This window comes from Carlito syrichta, unplaced genomic scaffold (assembly GCF_000164805.1).
Source record: "Carlito syrichta isolate Samal-C Ts95f unplaced genomic scaffold, Tarsius_syrichta-2.0.1 Scaffold314334, whole genome shotgun sequence".
NCBI lineage: Eukaryota > Metazoa > Chordata > Mammalia > Primates > Tarsiidae > Carlito > Carlito syrichta.
In genome coordinates this window covers 168,871-189,355 of record NW_007258430.1, presented here as the reverse complement: position 1 = coordinate 189,355, position 20,485 = coordinate 168,871, and the positions used below count along the sequence as shown (strand labels likewise).

The 20,485-nt window shown below is 44.0% G+C and overlaps 1 protein-coding gene across 1 annotated transcript in view; it reads left to right on the top strand.

Annotated features, from left to right (window-relative positions):
- Positions 1-4,279: 4,279 nt before the first annotated feature.
- PSMA6 (proteasome subunit alpha 6) overlaps positions 4,280-20,485 on the top strand; it is a 45,277-nt gene continuing 29,071 nt past the window's right edge. The window contains exon 1 of the mRNA XM_021719246.1: positions 4,280-4,441. Within this exon, the coding sequence (XP_021574921.1) occupies positions 4,423-4,441 (19 nt within the window). The 5' untranslated portion in view covers positions 4,280-4,422. The remainder of the gene's footprint in view (positions 4,442-20,485) is intronic.

The window sequence follows — 20,485 nt, the reverse complement described above, 5'->3', positions numbered from 1 at the left end:
TTGGTGGCTCAGCCTGTAATCCCGCTCCTTGGGAGGCTGAGGTGAGTGAATTGCCTGAGCTCGTGGGTTCGAGACCCGCCCAGGAAATTTGACAAGACCTCATCTCTACAATAAATCAAAAATTAGCCAGGCATGGTAGCGCGAGCCTGTAGTTCCAGCTACTTGGAAGGATTGCCGGAGCCCAGCAGGTTGAGGCTGCAGTGGCCGGGAGTGGCCACTGCATTCCAGTCTGGGTGACAGAGTGAGACTCCAACTCAAAAAAAAAAAAAAAAGAGACTGAGAATGAGCAAACTCTCATAAATTCAATCTGGTTGTTTTCTAAATTTCATAAACTGTATACTTAGAAAACTGTGCTTTCAGCAAGCTAAACTCCTTTTTTTTTTTTGAGTTGTAGTCTCACTCTGTTGCCCAGGCTGGAGTACAGTGTCACGCTCACGGCCACCACAGCCTTGGCCTGCTGGGCTCAGGCGCTCCTTCCTCCTTAGCTTTCCAAGTAGCTGGAGCTATAGGCATGCACCACCACACCCAGCTAATTTTTTTGTTTGTTTATTGTAGAGATGAGGTCTCGCCGAGTTGCCCAGACTAGTCTCGAATGTGTGGGCTCAGATAATCCTCTTTTTTGAGTTGTAGTCTCACTCTGTTACCCAGACTGGAGTACGGCCACCGCAGCCTTGACCTGCTGGGCTCAAATGATCCTTCTGCCTCAGCCTTCCAAATAGCTGGAACTACAGGCACACACTACCATGCCTGTCTAATTTTTTGATTTATTGTAGTGATGAGGTCTCATCAAGTTGCCCAGGTTGTTCTCTAACTCGTGGGCTCAGGCAGTCCTCTCACCTCGGCCTCCCAAAGTTCTGGGATTACAGGCTTAAGCCACCACACCAGGCCAGGAAAAAAAATTTTAGAGAAAAAAATGTTTGCTAAGCTTGTCTAAAAGCCTAATGCAAATTCTCGACTAGGAGTACATAGAGATAGAAGGATACAAGAAGAATCCTAGAACTTTAAAGCAGGAGTAAACCTTGAAGGGCATAAAGTCCAACAGAGATGAGGAACAGACCCAGGAAGATGACCTGGCTTCCCACAGTTAGTTAGTATAGATATTTCAGTCATAACCCACCTCTCCTGATTCATAGTCAAATATTCATGATTTAGGCTAGAGTAATTCATAAAAATTCAGACAGACTGAATGGTAGCACATCCCATATTTCATTTAGAAACGTTGTTGTTAACCACATAAGAGGAAGGGGGAGAAAGGGAGGAAGGGAACAAGGGAATAAAGGGCCCAAATATCCTGAATGGCTTACCAGTGTAGAGCATTATGGTAAAGAAATCAAATCTTTTTAAAACTCTTTAATACCATTCAGAAACTAAATTCTAACTTCTGCTTAAGATAAACTGAGGTGCATCTGTCCTTTGTCCAGGAGTGGAGAAGCCATTGTAAGGTTGCTCAGAGTAAATCACACTGTCTCCAGTGACCCTGTGGAGTTCAGGGAGGGAGCCTCTGAAGGAAGCAGCTGGTACCAGACACTTGGGCTACCTGTTTGTGTTCTCATTACTTCAGTGACAGGAAAGCTACCTGTCAAGCAAAGTTCTAGACACAATGAATAAAAGGAATTCTTTAAAAAGCTGTGTCCTGGATTGTTAGGATCTTGTCAGTCATGAGCAGTGAAGGCTTTGAAAGGGCATTGACTTGCCACTTACAAGTATTTCTAGCTGGACACAGTGGCTCACACCTGTAATCCCAGCACTTTGGGAGGCAAAGGCAAGAGGATTGCCTGAGCTCACAGGTTTGAGAACAGTCTGGGCAACTTGGAGAGACCTCGTCTCTGCAATAAATCACAAAAACTAGCCGGGCATGGTGGCGTGTGTCTGTAGTTCCAACTACTTGGAAGGCTGAGGTGGAGGGATCACCTGAGCTGAGCAGGTCAAGGCTGCAGTAGCCATGAGTGTGCCACTGCACTCCAGTCTGGGCAACAGAGTAAGACTCTCACTCAAAAAAAAAAATTAGCCAGGCATGGTGGCGCACACTTGTAGTTCCAGCTAAACCCAGCAGGTCGAGGTTGCCATGACTGTGAGAGCATGCCACTGCACTCCAGCCTGGGTGACAGTGAGACTCCAACCCCCTCAAAAAAAAAAAATTAGCCGGGCATGGTGGCACATGCCTGTAGTTCCAGCTAAACCCAGCAGGTTGACGCTGCAGTGACTATGAGCGTGCCACTGCACTCCAGCCTGGGCAACAGAGTGAGACTCCGAGTCCAAAAAAAAAAGTATTTCTAATGTACTTTGTACTTCCTTCTGGCATTCTCCTGAATTTATACTATATCTTTTCCTCCAGTAAAGAGAAAAATCTCAAGGCAGAACCCTGAGTTTATTCTCTCAGGGCTCTGTTGGGACTACCCTATCTGAAGTGACTTATTCTTCATATGAAATTAATTTTTCTCTTCAAGTTTACACATAAGTATAAGGTTCTCACTTTTTAAAACTGTCCTAAGGTACTATAAAATATACCACATGTGTTCTCCTCTGAAAGCTTCATTCTAAAGCAAGAAGGATGTATTATATAGGCGCCTGAATTCTGGTCTATCACAGTAAGTCTTATCTTTACTTGCTAAAAATAACAATTATTGGGACAATTGGGTGCAAAGCTAAATGGAGTCCAGATCTGATATTTTGCCCATCCTTCATCAGTTCATAATTCACAGAATAAAAGATATTGGAGGAAACCCTTGTGGGGGTGACCAAAACTGTAGGAGCACAGGCCACTGCAATGAAATTAAAATATTCATATGTGAGCATTCTTTCAAGACTGGAACTTATGCAGGTAGAATTCTCAGCAATGGGATCCAGGCAGCTGCTGGAGCCTCCTGTAGCCCTCAAGAAAGGAGTAGGGTTGCTGGATAAAATGCAGGAATATCAGTTAAATTTTAATTTCAGATAAATAGCAAATAGTGTATCTTGAGTATTACAGAAACAAACTTTACTAAAAATTCATTGTCTATCTGAAGTTCACACCTATCTGGGTCTCCTGTATTTCTTATTTGCTAAGTCTGGCAATACAAGGTGGGAATTACAAAGGAAGATGAAGGGTAGTGGAAAATGAGTCATCTGTATAGCCCAGCAGCCCTACAGGAGGCAGGAGGGGAGCAAGAATAAGAAAGGAAGTTAGCAAAAGGCACTTGGGAGGGCACAGAAAGAAGACCAGCTTTTCCTTGCCCTGTCCCAGCCAATGGCAGGCAGTCTGTGTGAGTCTATACTGTATAAACAAAGAGAGTTCCACTCAGATCTACACAGAGGAAGCCATAGAATAGTGGGATGCAAGAAAATAACGAGACAGGAACACAGATGAGTAAATGTAAAATAGGAGTAATAATCTTTAATATTCTTTCATCGTCTCCATTTTATGCTGTTTTATGATTTCCTGAAGCTGTCTCTATTCAAGTTTTTCTCTGTTGACAATATTTGATCTGACGATTGCTTCTAGAAACTCTACTGCATATACAACTTGCTTTCAACTGGGAATGGAAATAAACAAGACGACAATTATCTAGACACTGATGGCGGCTAACAATAGTTTGTTTTGCTACCAGAGTGCCCTGAGAAATACACTCCAATCAAATGGATTGAGTTATTAAGATAATCATGATAATTTGTTATTTTTTTGTTTTGTTTTTTTGAGTTGGAGTCTCACTCTGTCACCCAGACTGGAGTGCAGTGGGTGCACCGCAGCCTCGACCTGCTGGGCTCTGGCGATCCTTCCGCCTCAGCCTTCCAAGTAGCTGGAACTACAGGCATGCGCTACCATGCCCGGCTAATTTTTGATTTATTGTAGAGATGAGGTCTCACCAAGTTGCTCAGGCGGGTTTTGAACCTGCGGTCTCAGGCAATCACTCACCTCAGCCTTCCAAATGTGCGGGATTACAGGCTGAGCAACCAAGCCCAGCAATAATTTGTTATAAATAGCAGTAGCATGAAGGTTTCTTGTAACTTCTGACAAGAGATTGTATGTAGAAAGTTAATTTCAACCACATTAAAATGACTACCCCAGTCATCTCTTTGGTGCTGTTTGAAGCCTAGCCTTAGAAGCAAATGCTTGAGAAATATTGGTACGGGCTTTGTTTCTAATATGTTAGACTGATTCATTTTAATGAGCCCAGGTCAGATGCCTCATCACTCTCAGCTGGACTAGGACATTTTAAGTATCAGTTCAGTTCACATCTAAATATTTAAAGTCTATTCTTGAAAGAGGTTTCTTGTGCTTTCTATGACTGCATCAAAACAGAGAATGCCAGTGTCCTGATAGGTTCCAATGGAATTCCCTGACAGTTCTGTCCATATGGCTCTGCTGGAGCAGAGTAGTGTCCTAGGCTGGGAGAATGGGATGGAGCCTCCACCTCCATGAAGTAGGTTTCTTTGGAGGTAGCTATGGCAGGTCTTAAGAAAGGTAAGTCCCTCATCCAGACTTGTTGCTTACAATATACTATATTACTAGTTCTTTGAAAATAAATCATTTTTGTATTTTCTCTCTTTCCAATGATCTTGCCCTATAATCCAAAGCTGCATTTTTTTCCTGTCTTCTCTTCTGTCACTGAGTACTCTGTTGCTACTAAGTTTTTACAAATATATCTGCCTATTTTTCTGTACATATATGCCAAATTTTTAAAGGGTTATTCTCTGTAAATCTTTTGTAACATGCTTTATTTCCACCTGACAGAAAATGAAAACTTTTCTCTGTTCTTTTTTTTTTTTTTTTTGAGTTGGAGTCTCACTCTGTTGCCCAGACTGGAGTGCAGTGGCTGCGGGTCTCAAACCCATGGGCTCAGGCAATCCACTCACCTCAGCCTCCCAAAGGCGCGAGATTACAGGCTGAGCCACCGAGCCCAGCTTTTCTCTTTTCTTACAGTTTTCTACCACTTGTTGCTCAGGTACTCTCATCATAATACTATAAGTTCGTAAAAAAGGGCCACCAGTTTAATCTGGGGCATTGCGTATACCATAAATACTACTTGCATAGCTCTGTACTCACAGACTTTACTCAAGTCTTGCTTGTGTTCAGAAGGAAGTCTGTGCTTCCGAAGCTGTCTCCCTGATAATAGCTATTGACTAATACCAAGGGTCATGTCCTTTGGCACTTAGCCTGTTCTGGCAGGAGTGGCCAAATCCTTGATGAAATGGGTCTTTTTTCAAGTCAGGCCCTCTGATCTCGAACTCCTAAAGAAATAAACTCCAATCAAACCATGTTTATGAAGAGAACATCTAAGGAAGTATTGCTGACTTTATACAGATAAAGAACGTTTTGTTTTTTAGAGTGAACCACATGATTCTTTTTGTTCAACAACATACCAAGGGAAGTTTATGTGAGGAAATCAGTATTGAACAATTAGTGCTTTATAAATGCCCGTAGAATGTATTTTACTCCCACTGCCAGTATCACCAGAGATTTGAACTCCATTCAGATTCTGGTCTCATTGTTTCTTAACTCTGGTCTCATGATTTTTGTTTGTTTGTTTGTTTTTGAGACGAGGCCTCACTGTGTTGCCCTGGCTGGAGTACAGTGCCTATTCACAGGTATTCATAGCATGCTACAGCCTCAAATGCCGGGCCTCAAGTCCACCTCCTGCCTCAGCTCCCTGAGTAGCACCTGTATCTTGTGATTTGGGGGCCCCTGTGAGATCGCTAACCAGCAAGTCAAGGCTGCTGTGGCTGGGAGCGTGCCACTGCCCTCAACAGAGTAAGACTCCTACGTAAAAAAAAAAAAAACTTTCAAGTACCTTATTTTGACCCCAGCCTTCTTCCCTGCCCCACCCCTTCAACCCACCACCAGTTCCTTGACCTAGGCTTATCCTTTCCTCACCTAGGAGACCTCTGTTGCCTGTCCCTGTCCAGCATCACTTACCTTCCTCCCCACCCTGCCTCTCAAAGCAGTCATGTGAAGGAAGACTTTAATAGCAGTGTAAATTCTCTCTCTCTCTTTTTTATTTTTTCAGTTGGAGTCTCACTCTGTCGCCCAGCCTGGAGCGCAGTGGCACACTCATGGCCATCACAGCCTCAACCACCTGGGCTCAGGCATTCCTTCCACTTCAGCCTTCCAAGTAACTGAAACTATAGGTGTGCACCACGACACCTGGCAAATTTTTTTGTTGTTGTAGAGACAAGGTCTTGCCATGTTGCTCAGGGTGGTCTCAAACCCACGGGCTCATGTAATCCTTTCACCTAAGCCTTCCAAAGTGCTGAGATTAGCAGTGCAAATTCTTTCATCCTTTTTACCTCCTGTGATGTCCATCTTTTCAGTTCCAAACCTAATTTAAATAGCTGCAGACCATTCTACTTTCTCTACCCCTATATACCATAATATCCATTTTTGTATCTCCAGTTGAATTCACATTTTCCTGAAGGAGCTTTCCCAACCTTTGCAATCATAACCTGAAAAACAGCTAATCTCCTGAAGCCTGTATTTCCTTTTTTGTTAGGTGGGGAAGATGGGCTACAGCAGTTCTTCTCAAGTTTTCATGAGCATAGAATCACTTGGGGGGGGTCTCACTTAAAATACCAGTTCTGATTCAGGTATGGCATGCCTGGTGATGCTAACACTGTAGACTGTAATTTGAGAAATAAGGGCCTCAATGAACTCCATTATTATTTTTAAAAGGGTAGGCTGGGTGCAGTGGCTCACACCTATAATCCTAGCACTTTGGGAGGCTGAGGCAGAAGTAACACTTGAGGCCAGAGGTTCTAGACTAGCCTGGACAACATAGTGAAACCCTTTCTTTACAAAAGGAAAAAACAGCGGTGGGGGGGACATTGCCTTGCTAGACTCTGTTGTGGCCATGTGCTCTTTGAGCTATGGCTGTTACCAATCTTTCTGGCTTTAGCCCCATCCCCCACCTTGGGGAGATGAATCTTCTCTCTCCCTTCTCTTTCTCTCTGTAACTTACTTTTAAATAAACTATATTTTTTTAGTCTAAGAAAAGAAAAAAGGGGGAAAAATTAGCTGGGCATAGAGGCTGAGGTGATCCTTAGTTTGAGGTTTCAGTGAGCTATGATAACACCACTGTACTCCAGCCTGGGTGACAGGCGTGATCCAGGCTGGACCCAGTGACCAGGGAGACTTTGTCTCTAAAAAATTAAAATAGAATGTAAGAGGGTATTAAAACAACACTTGTGATTCTAAGTCCTGAGTTATAACCTCATTATTCTCACTGTCAGCAGATACTTAAAAGCCGTCCGTTATGAGCCTCTTCAGCAATGTTTGCCTTTTCCAATAACTTTCCTATCCTGAATTTTTTCTCCTTTTTCTTTCCTAGGTTACTTTTTCTACCTATTTCTGTTGTTTTTGTTTTTGTTTTTTTTTAGTTGGAGTCTTACTCTGTCACCCAGACTGGAGTGCAGTGGCCGCTCCCGGTCACTGCAGCCTCAACCTGCTGGGCTCTGGTGATCCTTCCGCCTCAGCCTTCCGAGTAACTAGAACTACAGGCGCACGCTACCACGCCCAGCTAATTTTTTGATTTATTGTAGAGATGAGGTCTCGGCAAGTTGCCCAGGGGGTCTCGAACCCGCGGGCTCAGGCAATCCACTCACCTCAGCCTCCCAAAGCACGGGATTATAGGCTGAGCCACCGAGCCCGGCTATCTACCTACTCCTATACTGTTTTTTCTTGCTGAATTGGGATCTTTTTCTCTCAGTTAATCCCTTTCCACTGGCTCTTTCCCATTTACTTACAGATATCTTTAGGCTTCTGACCTAGCAAAATTATGCTTCCCCAGGGATAGTTTCATAGCAAATTTCTCAAAAAAGGAGCCATCGCTATCTCTATCTTTCCAGTTCAACATTTGCCACTGAGCATCTTCACCTGAGTAGCCTGTGGACATTCAAATTTAACCATTTTGAAAACAGCTCACTCATTCATAAGAATTATTGATAATAGCCGGGCGCGGTGGCTCTCGCCTATTTGGAGGTGGAGGTGAGAGGATTGACTGAGCTCTTGGGTTTGAGACCAGCCTGGGCAACTTGATGAGACCCCCCCATCTCTACAATAAATCAAAAAATTAGCCAGGCGTGGTGGCACAGCCTGTGTGTGTGTATTCCAGTTACTTAAAGGCTGAGGCCGAAGGATCACCTGAGCCCAGCAGATCGAGGCTGCAGTAGCCATGAGTGTGCCACTGCACTCCAACCTGGACAACATAAGTGAGATTCTGACTCAAAAAAAAAAAATTACTGGTAGTAAAAAAAATTGGGGCCAGGCATGATGGCTCAAGCCTGTAATCCCAGCACTTTGGGAGGCCAAGGCAAGAGGATTGCCTGAGCCCAGGGGTTTGAGACCAACCTGGGCAACTTGGTGAGACCTCATTTCTACAATATATCAAAAAATTAGCCAGGCATGGTAGCACGCACCTGTAGTTTGGCTACTTGGAAGGCTGAAGTGGAAGGATGGTCTGAGCCCAGCAGGTCAACGCTGCGGTGGTGGTGAGCAAGCCACTGCACTCCAGCCTGGGTGACAGAGTGAGGCTCTGACTCAAAAAAAAAATTTGAAAGTCACTAAATGTTCAAAACAAGGGAAGGAAGAAGTAAATAAACATAATTTTAGATATTACAGGTATTAAAATAATACTTTTTAATTTGTCACCATGGAATAAATGAAAAAGCTACAAAATGGTATGTCTAGTGTGATCCTATTTTTTATTTATTTATTTATTTTTAGTCAAAGTCTCACTCTATCACCCAGGTTGGAGTGCAGTGATACAGTCACAGTTGCTGCAGCCTTGACCTGCTGAGTTCAGGCGACCCTTCTGCCTCAGCCTTCCAAGAACTACAGGCATGTGCCACCACACCCAGCTAATTTTTTTTTTTAATTGTAGAGACGAGGTCTCACAAAGTTGCCCATACTGGTCTTAAACCTCTGGACTCAGGTAATCGTCGCATCTCCATCTCCTAAAGTGTTGGGATTACAGACATGAGCCACTGTGCCTGACTGGAATAACGTTTTATTGATTCCAAAATGTTAGTTGGTTTCTCTGGGTATTTGGATTATGGATGATTTTTATGTTCTCTTCATCTTTTGCATGGTCTGAAATTTTTACAAAATGTTTAACAGACTCTTAGACTAGAACTCTTCCTGCCTCAGTTTCCACGGAAGCACAAAAACTGTAGATACCAAAATTCCCAGGTGGTGTGAGGCAGACACCCATATGCAGAATTTGCAGGAGGAATGAAGGAGAATCTGTCTCACAACTCCTGGTTCCTTCAGCCAGTCCAAAGATACGAAGGAATCAGAGGAATTAAATGATAAAGATTCTTCTTTGGCCGGGCTCGGTGGCTCAGCCTGTAATCCCGCGCCTTTGGGAGGCTGAGGTGAGTGGATTGCCTGAGCCCGCGGCTTCAAGACCCGCCTGGGCAGCGAGACCTCATCTCTACAATAAATCAGAAAATCAGCCAGGCGTGGTAGCGCACGCCTGTAATTCCGGCTACTTGGAAGGCTGAGGCGGAAGGATCGCTAGAGCCCAGCAGGTCGAGGCTGCAGTGGCTGGGAGCAGCTACTGCACTCCAGTCTGGGTGACAGAGTGAGACTCCAACTCAAAAAAAAAAAAAAAAAAAGATTCTTCTTTGGAGAGAGCCATGGCTATGCTTAATTCTTTGGGTGCCCTCTGACCCTAAGACTCCAGGAAATTGTCTTATCTCAATACAAGGGCCTCGAGCTCCTTCCGCAGTATGGGGCACCCAGAGAGGTGGTGCCTGAGAAAGTTGAAGCCACTGTGAATGGGGCCTGACTCTGCCTGGGAATCTAAAGGGTGACAGAAGGGCTGACAAAGGGCATTGGAACAGAAGCCAGAGAGAACTACTACCTTGAAACCTGACTACACTGCATGGTTCCTGAGGGCTACATGGAGGCCACACAGGTTGGCGAGAGCTGCCTTAGAGCTGTCTTGAGTTGGAGGGGGAACTTCTGGTTGCTCAGGGTTTGAGGAAGGAGCTGCATGTGGCCACCTAGATATAAAGATATATGGGCTCAGCAGAGATGCACTGAAGAGCCTAGAAAAGTGGCCAAGATAGGAAGCATCTGCTTAAGCCATCTGCCAGACTTACCAGAGACACCAGCTTTAAACACTTTCTGGGCATAGAAAGCATTAACCCAACCACCTCACCTCTTCTCCTCATCCTAACCCTTCACTGCCCACCATCTACTCTGGCTGGGGGAAAAACAACAGCAAGTTGGGGAGAAATTGAGCCAGTGATGATTTGGGAGGAAAAGTCAGCCATCACCCCAATCCACTTCCACTGTATGCTTCAGTCTAAAGCCAGCCTAAGCTGGCAGAGTAGAAATTACACAACACTGTTTGGAATTCTTCTTGTTATAGAACTGGATATTTTAATTTCAAAATTGAGACTGCATTTGTCATAGTGACCATACTCTTGTGTATTGTCTAAGAAGAAAAAATAGAAGGAAGAGTGAGAAAACACAAACCCAGTTGTTGTATCACAATCTGTTCATCATGTGTTACCAAAACCCAGAAGCCCCTGCCACCTCCTTCTACCATCTCTTAGCCCCACAAAGGTAACCACTATCTAGTATAGATTAGTTCTTGTCTGCTTTGTACTTGATATAAATGGGATCGTTCAGGATGTGCTCTTTTGTTTCTGGCTTCTTTTGTTCAGCCTTATGTGAGGTTCATCCATGTTGTTGTATGTAATTGTATTTTTTTTTCTTTTGAGTAGGAGTCTCACTCTGTCGCCCAGGCTGGAGTTCAGTGGCCGCTCCCAGCCACCGCAGCCTCGACCTGCTGGGCCCAGGCGATCCTTCTGCCTCAGTCTTACAAGTAGCTGGAACCACAGGCACACACCACCATGCCCGGCTAATTTTTTGATTTATTGTAGAGACAAGGTCTTGCCAAGTTGCCCAGGCTAGTCTCAAACACAGGGACTCAGGCAGTCCTCTTGCCTCAACCTCCCAAAGTGCTGGGATTACAGAAATGAGCAGCCACACTCGGCATGTAATTGTATTTCATTTGTTTCATTACTATATAGTGTGAATGTACTACAATTTATCCATTCTATGTGGATGGGCATTGAATAGCTTCTACTTTTTTGCCTATTATATATAGCCCTGCTATGGATGGTGTATTATTATTATTATTATTTTTTTTTTTTTTTTGGCAGAGAGTCTCACTCTGTCACTCAGGCTGGATTGTAGTTGCAGGATCACAGGTACCACAGCCCCAACCTTCTGGGCTCAGGTGATCCTTCTGCCTCAGCCTTTCAAGCGGCTGGAACTACAGGTATGTGCCACCACATCCAGCTAATATTTTTTATTTACTGTAGAGGTAGGTCTCACCAATCTGCCCAGGCTGGCCTTGATCCCCTGGGTTCAGGTAGTCCTCTTGCCTCCTCCTCCCAAAGTGCTGATATTATAGGCATGAATCACCATGCCCAGCCTGTGTATTATTTTTTATAATGGTGGAGGGAGGGCTCTTCAGAAATCTCTTAGAGACATTTTCTGCTCTCTGTTCCCATTACTACTACTGCAATTCAGGCCTTCAAAAACTTTCACTTGGACTATGAGCTATAGCCCCCGATTGATACCACCACCTACAGTTCATCATAAGTACTCTACCAGGTTTATCCTCCCAAAGCATAATTCTAATCATGCCACTCTCCTTGCTCAAAAACATTAAATGTCTCCCCATTGCCTTCCAACCAGAAAATAAATCCTTAGCATTCAAGTCTTCCTCCCTTCAACTGTACCCTAATTCAGAACATACTTGTGTCCTAGTCAAGCTAGGCCATTGGCTAGTTTGCTCTAAACAGGCTCTTTTTCCTTCCTCTGCTTCTCTGTTCATGCCACTCCCACTCCATGTTGTATTGTGCCTGTATACAGCTCCTAAAATCTAACACACCTGTTAGAGTCCTCCCTGTCTTCTCCAGCTGAGCTTGGATATGCTTCTTCCAGCCTACAGTCTTACATTCCCTCTGGCATCTGTATGTAAGGTCATTTCCTCCTCTGAAGTGCTCTGTTACTTCTTTCTTCTGTGTCACAACTGCCTCATGTTAGCTTTGCTTTCATGATTCATGCTTTATCTACCCCACTGAACTGGTGGGGACTCCATCTGGTTCATCTGTGGGTCTCCCAGAGCAGCTCCCCCAGCTTCTTGCTCATAAAAGGGGCTTAGTAAATGTTGTTCAGTTTCTTTGGAGAAGTTGTTTGAAAATGTCTTCCTGATTTTTACCTCTAATGCCCACTTCTCCTTTGAGTAAATTCCCCTATTGCTCTTTGGTATTTTGTGTGTGAGTTGGCTAAGCAGGAATTTCGTCTGTGGTGTCTTATCCTCAAAAAATAACAATAACTTCTCAATGCCACCCTCTATAATCGTACCATGTCTTAAATGAACTAAAGATTTATTAGACATCTACTCTATATGTGGCAGTGTGGTAACTGGCATAAAACTTGCCATGTACTTATAGACATCATTCTAGAGTTTTTAATCTTTGGAAAGTCTTCATGCCTAAAACTGTGGTTGATTTTTGAAATGCACCTTTGTCTCACCATTATGGATTAGATGCAGTTAGAGTGAAGTGTGGGGATTTAGCTGACATCCATCAAGTCATTTCAAAGCAGGTCAAAAATGAAACTGGAACACTGTCTTGCTTTTCCATCAATAACTAGGTTCTCAAGAATTTGTCCCTAAACTAGTGACTGGAAATATTGCTTAAAATGCTCAGAAACCTCATTTATTTGCATTCTCACTCTCCCTCTCTCCAATTATCTCAAGAGAACTTGAATCATTCTGAGCATCAGCAATGACTTAATTTTGTGGTAAGAAAATAGGAATTAGAGGAAGCTCATTAGGAAGCCTCAGGGAAGAGGAAGTGTCTCTAGGCAAAAGGGAAGGCTGTTGAATCTTATTTCCTCTCTATTCTTGACTCACTCTCTCGATGCCTGGCCAACCTTTGCACCTCCCTTTCACCACCTGATGAGAGAGCTTGAGGGTGGGGGAGGAATAGAGTGAATAAAGTAAATAAAATGCATTACGATCCCAAGCTGTAGAGAAGCACCATGGTTGTACAAATCTCAGTGAGCTAATTTATGCTTGCGGTTCCATTCCTCATCCACATTCATGAGTGAGGCTGCCTGTGTGTGGGACAGGGTACGTAAGAATTGGCTTGTTTCCAAATTAGGAAGATGACATGAGTTTCACTTCTGAATAATAGCAGTGTGTAGTGCAGACCCATGCAGTACCTACTTAGTTTCATTCTTTGCTAGGGATAGATTAAAGCAAAATAGCCAGCAATCCAGGCCTTATTAGCCAGTACCCTCTCCTTTCACAAAGAAAAGCTGAGTTTACAGCTACTAGTAGGTGACTTATTTTCACCTTATGTTATTTTAATTATTTTTACTCTGTGCCTTCAAAGTGGGTACAGCATGGTCGCCAAGTAGTCTATGGCAAGGCTTAGGATTCAAACCCAGTGCTTCTGACATTCAGAGCAGAGCCTAAACATGTGGAAGACTCAGGACCTATCTCCCTTTCCCTTCCCCTGTCTTACTTTCGTGGGAACATTTGCTGTTCTCTCAAGCCATGAAGGGCTTCCTGTGTTATCATGCCTAAGGGGAAGTTGTGTTGAAAACCACCAACGGTAAAGCCCAAGCCAGCTGGGGTCTTCCATTGCTTCTTACAGTACTCCGGGGAGACCCATAAGAATTCTCAGTGTTTCTCAAAGTCTTGGCTTCCAGAAACAAGAAATCAGCCAAGCATTTGCGTCTTAATTTAAGGCAGTTTGAAAAAACAAAAGAAACATCAAAAGTTGTAAAAGGGTAATACTGAAGTTGCTGTAGCTAAAAGTCAAGTTGCTGTAGCTAAAAGTCAAAAGTTTTGGATCTCTAGAGGGATCTGTGGATAGTTGTATTTAAATGTCCTTTGGGTTGAGTTGATACAAGAGGCAGCCTGAGCATGTCAGAGGCTTGTTTTTAGGAATGGCTGAGAGAATCCAGGCATGGAATTATATTGACCATTAAGGAAAGGGATGGGCATGGAGGGGGAAAAAAATTAAAGTTGTGTGATTGCTATGTTGCTAGACTTTTAAGGGGCAGCAAAAAAAAACCCCCAGAATTTATTTATTTTTTTAAAATGTGTATTTTTTTCTTACATGTTTAAACTCCAATCAACTTCAAAGTACTCTCCATTTGGTGCAATACACCTATCGAGACATTTTTTCCACTGTTCAAAACAGTTTTTTAACTCATCAGTTTTGATGCCTTTTAGTGCTTCTGCTGTTTTTTGTTTCACCTCTTCCACAGCAAAGTATTTCCCTTTGAGGACTTTTTTCATCCTGGGAAATAAATGAAAAGCTGCTTGGGGTGAGATCGAGACTAGGTGAATAGGGAGGGTGGGACACAGGGGTCATGCATTTTTGATCAAAAACTGCTGAACACACAGCGTGGTGTGGGCAGGTTCACTTGTAAGTCACCTGTTATGAAACGGGGAAATGCCCTGAAAGAATCTCTACAAAAAACGTTCACTGAAGCAGAACTCAGCCTCACAACAATGCCAGCTAGTACACTGATTCCGATGGGTTCCTAGAGCCCTTACCTAGTGAAGGAAGCCTGTATTACAAGTGAGTAGCAATTCCAAAAGATAATTCCTATTTTGGAGGGGTTCCCCTCGTATTGCACCCACCATTGGTCCTGGACGGTGAAAGAACCACACTAGATATTACAGACAAGGGGGCTGAGGAATGTTGCTGTATTGGGATTTGGTCAGGTTTGAAGGGCTTATGAGTGGAAGCATAACCAAGTTACTTCATGTAAGCGCGAAGTCACACCCCACTCCACATTTGACATCCCATCTAGATGTCTCTCTCCTTTATCCATAAATTATGGAACTAGAGTACAGAGAAATCACTCTTTTCTCCTTCCCAAGATTCACCTCGAATGACCGAAGTCCTAGGTAACCAACCATAGCTAACAGGGTGCAGAAAGAACTGAGGGACCAAAATTGGTTTGAGAAAGATAGAAAGGGAAAGATACAAACAGCACCAGGTTCTTGCTCTCGGGGAGTCCTCTGAGGGGGCCGTGGGTTGGTGAAAGCCTGGCCAGGATGCTGGGCAGAGTCCTACTTCCTTCTCTTCACCTAGAGCAGTTACATCCCTGACTCCCTCCTTGCCACAGCTGTCTTGTGGGGGGCCCTTAACATCAGATGCTCTCCTACCAGTGCTCTCCTCAATTTTCCTCAGATGCTTTCCTACCAGTGACCAACTCACAGGACATTGTGTTTCAACACATACTAATATCACATGGAAACATAGCTCACTGAAACTGCCAGAGGACCTTAAGTTAAGGGCTAGATTCTTATCTTGCCTTTAAATGCCATGTGATGCAGTATGTCTGTAGTCACTGGGAATCTACCCTGCCACTTTTTACCTTTGCCTTGTGGGTAACCCCTACCTTCCACCCACCTCCACCCCCAAAGGAGAATGTGGGCCTTGCCAAACGGAGGCCCCCAGGAGATTTTCCAAGACTCACGAGATGGCAAGTCATCTCTAAAATTTTTCAAAAAATCAGAAAGTCATTTCAAAAAGTCTAACTTGGTGGCCCCACAGAGAGGAAGATCAAACTTTCCACACAGACACAGCAAGTCTGCCCAACAGGCTCGTGTTAGAGCTGCAGGAGTGTTGGTACCCAGACTTTGGCGAAAGCTCCCCGACCCAAGGGAAAGTCCACCTGGGTGAGTAGTTCAGCTGCTGCCTGGCGCCCAGTGGCACATATTCATGAAGTCTGCTTTCAGGGGATTTCCCTTGGCAATGGAACCAGCAAGCGTTTTGTCTTTCTGAAAGATTTCCCAGAGGAATTCATTTGCCTATGTGGAAAAATCTCAAATTCTAGTGTAGAATCTCTGACCTTTTTAAGGTTTTTGAGTTTGGATTTCTCATTTAATCACAAATCTTTTCAAATAAAGGAAAACAATAGAAGACCCAAATAGGTGAGAATGCATATTCAACGAATGGTCTGACTTCATGCTAGGCACTGTTTGGTATTGAGGATACAGTGGTGAGCAAAACAGATGCAGACACTGCCTTCATAGAGCCTGATGTTCCCATTCTAGCTTTCAGTTTAGGTTTGTATAGAAAATAAAGTTGATTCCTTCCAGAAATAAGGAAGGAATTTTATCCTAGTATTAAAATATAGATGCATCCAAAATCCTATACATCTTTCAAGACCCAGCTTAAATACCTCAGGAGGGGATCGAGATTTGTTTAAATGTGTGAAATAATTCTCACAGCCTACAGTGTGTGTGATTTGAAATATCCCACCACTGCAAGGCAGGTTTCAACATCCAGAGTCATGTCTACATGAGAAACAAAGCATTGCAGCTATGAAACATCTCTCAGTTCCCTTTCAACAAAATTGTTCCCTTTAGCTTAAGGTGCTTTGGCAGTTTCAGTGTTCCCTTTTTTCTACAATTTTCAGTTCAATTTGACAGTCATTTATTTGTTGTTGTTGTTGTTTTTTTTTCCCAGTGGCAGGGACTTTCTCTGTTGTCAAGGCTGGAGTGCAGTGATGCAATCATAACTCACTGCAACATCCAACACTTGGGCTCAAGTGATTCTCCATCTCAGTCTCCCAGGCAGCTAGGACTGTAAACACATGCCACCATGCCTGGCTAATTTTTTAAATTCTTTTTGTAGAGACAGGGTCTCTTTGTGTTGCCTAGGCTGGTCTCAAACTCCTGACCTCAAGTGAGCATCCCACCTCAGCCTCCCAAAGTGTTAGGATTACAGGTATGTGCCACCGTGCCTGACCAGCAGTCATTTATTGAATGCTTACGAGCCAATTCCCATGCTAGATGTAGTGGAGGATGCAGAGATGAAAAGTACCTAGGCTCTGCCCTGCCAATCTTTGGTGAAGCCCAAACACACAACTCATTAAGTTGAAGCATATAAGACCGGACACAGTGGCTCATACCTATAATCCCAGTACTTTAGGAAGCCAGGGTGAGAGGATTGCCTGAGCCCATGAGTTCAAGACCTGCCCAGACAACTTGGCAGAGCGCATCTCTACAGTAAATAAAAAAATTAGCCAGGCATGTTGGCACGTGCCTGTAGTTCCAGCTACTTGGAAGGCTGAGGCGGAAGGATCACCTGAGCCCAACAGTTTTAGGCTGCGGTGGTTGGGAGCGTGCTACTGTACTCCAGCCTGGATGACAGAGTGAGACTCCAACTCAAAAAAAAAAAAAAAAGTTAAAGCATATAATTGTTTAATATTTTACCTATAAAAATAACCAGTTCATTTGGTTCAGGTTAATGAAATATTCAAATTATATGCACTAGACATATGGGAGACAGATTAGCAGATGTGATCAGACAGTGCCGCTCAGAACAGTGCTGTGAAGTGTAGCCGTGGAATAGAAATAGGAGGGTGAAGTGGAAGACCAAGATTGAAAAGATAGATGGAGGTCAACTTGTAGACAGCTCTGACACTAGCTTAAAGACTAGATTTTATTCTGTAGACAGTGGGGAGCCCAAAGGAATCTGGGCATAGAAGCAACCCAATGAGATCTTGCTCTAATAAAATGATTCTAAGAGATGGATCAACAAGAGACTCTACTATGCCAGAGTAAACTGTTAATAGGGTCTAAATTTAGCCAGTGGCAATGGGAATTAAGAACAGGCAGGAGAGTCATTCCACAGGAAAAATCAACAGCAGATTCAGTAACTGACCAAATGGGAGGCAATAATAACAACAGCCGCCATCTGTTGGATGCTTATGTACCAGGCACATTGTTTAGCACTTCCTTGCCTTCTCTCATTTAATCCTCCCAATGGCCTCCATGAGGTGGATCTTATTCTCCAAATTTAACAGATAGGAGAATCCAGACTCAGGAAAGCTGCATAAGGTCAAATATCAAGTAATGGTCACAAATAAAATCTATTTACTTATTTTATTTATTTTTGAGTTGGAGTCTCACTGTCACCCAGACTGGAGTGCAGTGGCATGATCACAACGATCACAGCTCGTGGCAGCCTCGACCTCCCAGGCTCAGGTGATCCTTCCATCTCAGTCAGCATCCTGAGTAGCCGTCCCTGTGGGACTACAGGTACACACTACGATGCCTGGCTAATTTTTCAATTTTTTTGTAGAGATGAGGTTTTGCTATGTTGCCTAGGATGGTCTCAAACTCCTGGACTCAAGCAGTCCACCCACTTCGGCCTTCCAAAGTGCTGGGATTACAAGTATGAGCCATTCATTATGCCTGGCCACAGATGGAATTTAAATTCAGGTTTAACTAGAAAAGGATGCAATCCTAACTCCTCCTGTACTATATATTCATTCATTCAACTAATGTTATTGAGCACTTAATATATGCTAGGCATTGTTTAAGTTGCCTGAGTTACATCAGTGAACAAAACAAAGATCCTTGCTCACATGTAGTTTAGGCTGGGAGTGTGTGTGGTGGAGGGGGGAGGGTGCAATAAACAGTGAACACAATTATGAATTATACAACAGAAAGAGAAAAGGTATTCTGGAGACTAAGGAGGAGGATCATTTGAGACTGGAAGTTTCAGACCAGCCTGGACATCACAGTGAGACTCCCATTTCTAAAAAAAAAACTACCTGGGTGTTGTGGGCACATATTGTAGTCCCAATCTGAGGTGGAAGAATCACTTAAGGCCAGGAGTTTCATACCAGGTTGGACATCATAGTGAGACCCTGTCTCTAAAAAAAGTTAAGCCAGGAGCGGCGACATGCAGCTGTAGCCCCAGCTACTCAGGTGGCTTGAGGTTGGAGGATAACTTGAGCCCAGGAGTTTGAGGCTACAGTGATCATGCCACTGCACTCCAGCCTGGACAACAAACCAAGACCTCATCTTTAAAAATAAAAAAAAATTAAAAAGCCGGGCTGGGTGGCTCAGCCTGTAATCCCACGCCTTTGGGAGGCTGAGGTGAGTGAATTGCCTGAGCCTGCGGGTTCAAGACCCGCCTGGGCAGCGAGACCTCACCTCTACAGTAAATCAAAAAATCAGCTGGGCATGGTAGCACATGCCTGTAATTCCAGCTACTCAGAAGGCTGAGGTGGGAGGATCACCGGAGCCCAGCAGGCAAGGCTGCAGTGGCCGGGAGCAGCCACTGCACTCCAGTCTGGGTGACTGAGTGAGACTCCAACTAAAAAAATTAAATTAAATTAAATTTAAAAAAAAACCAAAGGCCGAGTGGTGGCTATAATCCCAGCACTTTGGGAGGCCAAGGTGAAGGGACTGCCTGAGCCCATGGGTTAGAGACCAGGCCAGGTAACTTGGTGAGAGCTCATTTCTACAGTAAATCAAAATTTAGCAGTTTGGTGGCATGCACCTGTAGTTCTAGCTACTTGGAAGGCTAAGGCAGAAGGACCACCTGAGCCCAGCAGGTTGGGGCTGTGGTGGCCATGAGCAGCGTGCCACTGCACTCCAGCCTGGGTGACAGAGTGAGACTCCGACTCAAAAAAAATAAAAAAATAAGAAAGACCAAGAGAGTATTAAGACTGAGGCAGTAAGTATTAAGGAATAAAGACTACTGCAAGGTTTTGGCTTTGAGGACTTGGAAAATGTGGTACAAGGGGCAGGAGTTGTCTTGAAAGGGAAAGATGAGACAAGTTGTTTTAAACATGTTCGGTTTTGAAATGCTGCATGTCTCAGCATTAACAGTATCCCACAGACAATTAGAGAAGATTATCCCATAGACAATTAGAGAAGATTCTCCTCCAGAGAAGGGTCCAGCCAGAGACCTAAATTTGGGAGACATCAGCATAGAGCCAGCTGTTGAAGCTATGGGACTGAGTTCATCCTCCTAGCAGCTTCCAGAAAACTCTTTATCTATGACTATTCAGGCCAACTGTAGAAATTCCAGTACATCAGCCTCTCTCAGAGTCTGAGAAAAACAAAAGTACTCAAAAGGTCAAGAGGAGTTGGTCCTGCGAGTAGGGCACTGAACCAGAAGCCAGGGACGCCTTTTATCAGTACACTTGGGAATTAGCCAGTGCTGGAAAGTACCCTGTGTGCTAGAGACGCTGGCTGCATTCACTGTTTTCTTAGCCATGTTCCAGCTTTGGATTTTTCAGGTTAATGAAATAGAAATTTATTTTTTAAACATTCTCATTCTTGAGAAACCAGGATTTCCTTAAGAGGACCTTACAAATGTTTTTCTATCTTTTTTTTTGAAAGTAGGATTTATTGAGAGGACAGAAAAGCTCCCACAGTGGGAGGGGACCCGAAGGGGTTGCCCAAGTGTTTTTCTTTAAAATAGAAAGTGATGGCCAGGCTAGTGGCTCAGTCTTTAATGCCAGCACTTTGGGAGGCCAAGGCGAGTGAACTGCCTGAGCCTGCGGGTTCAAGATCATCCCGGGCAACTTGGCGAGCCCTCAATCACGCCAATTTAAAAAAAATTAGCCGGGCATAGTAGCGTGCACCTGTAGTTCCGGCTACTTGGAAGGCTGAGGTGGAAGGATCGTCGGAGCCCAGCAGGTCGAGGC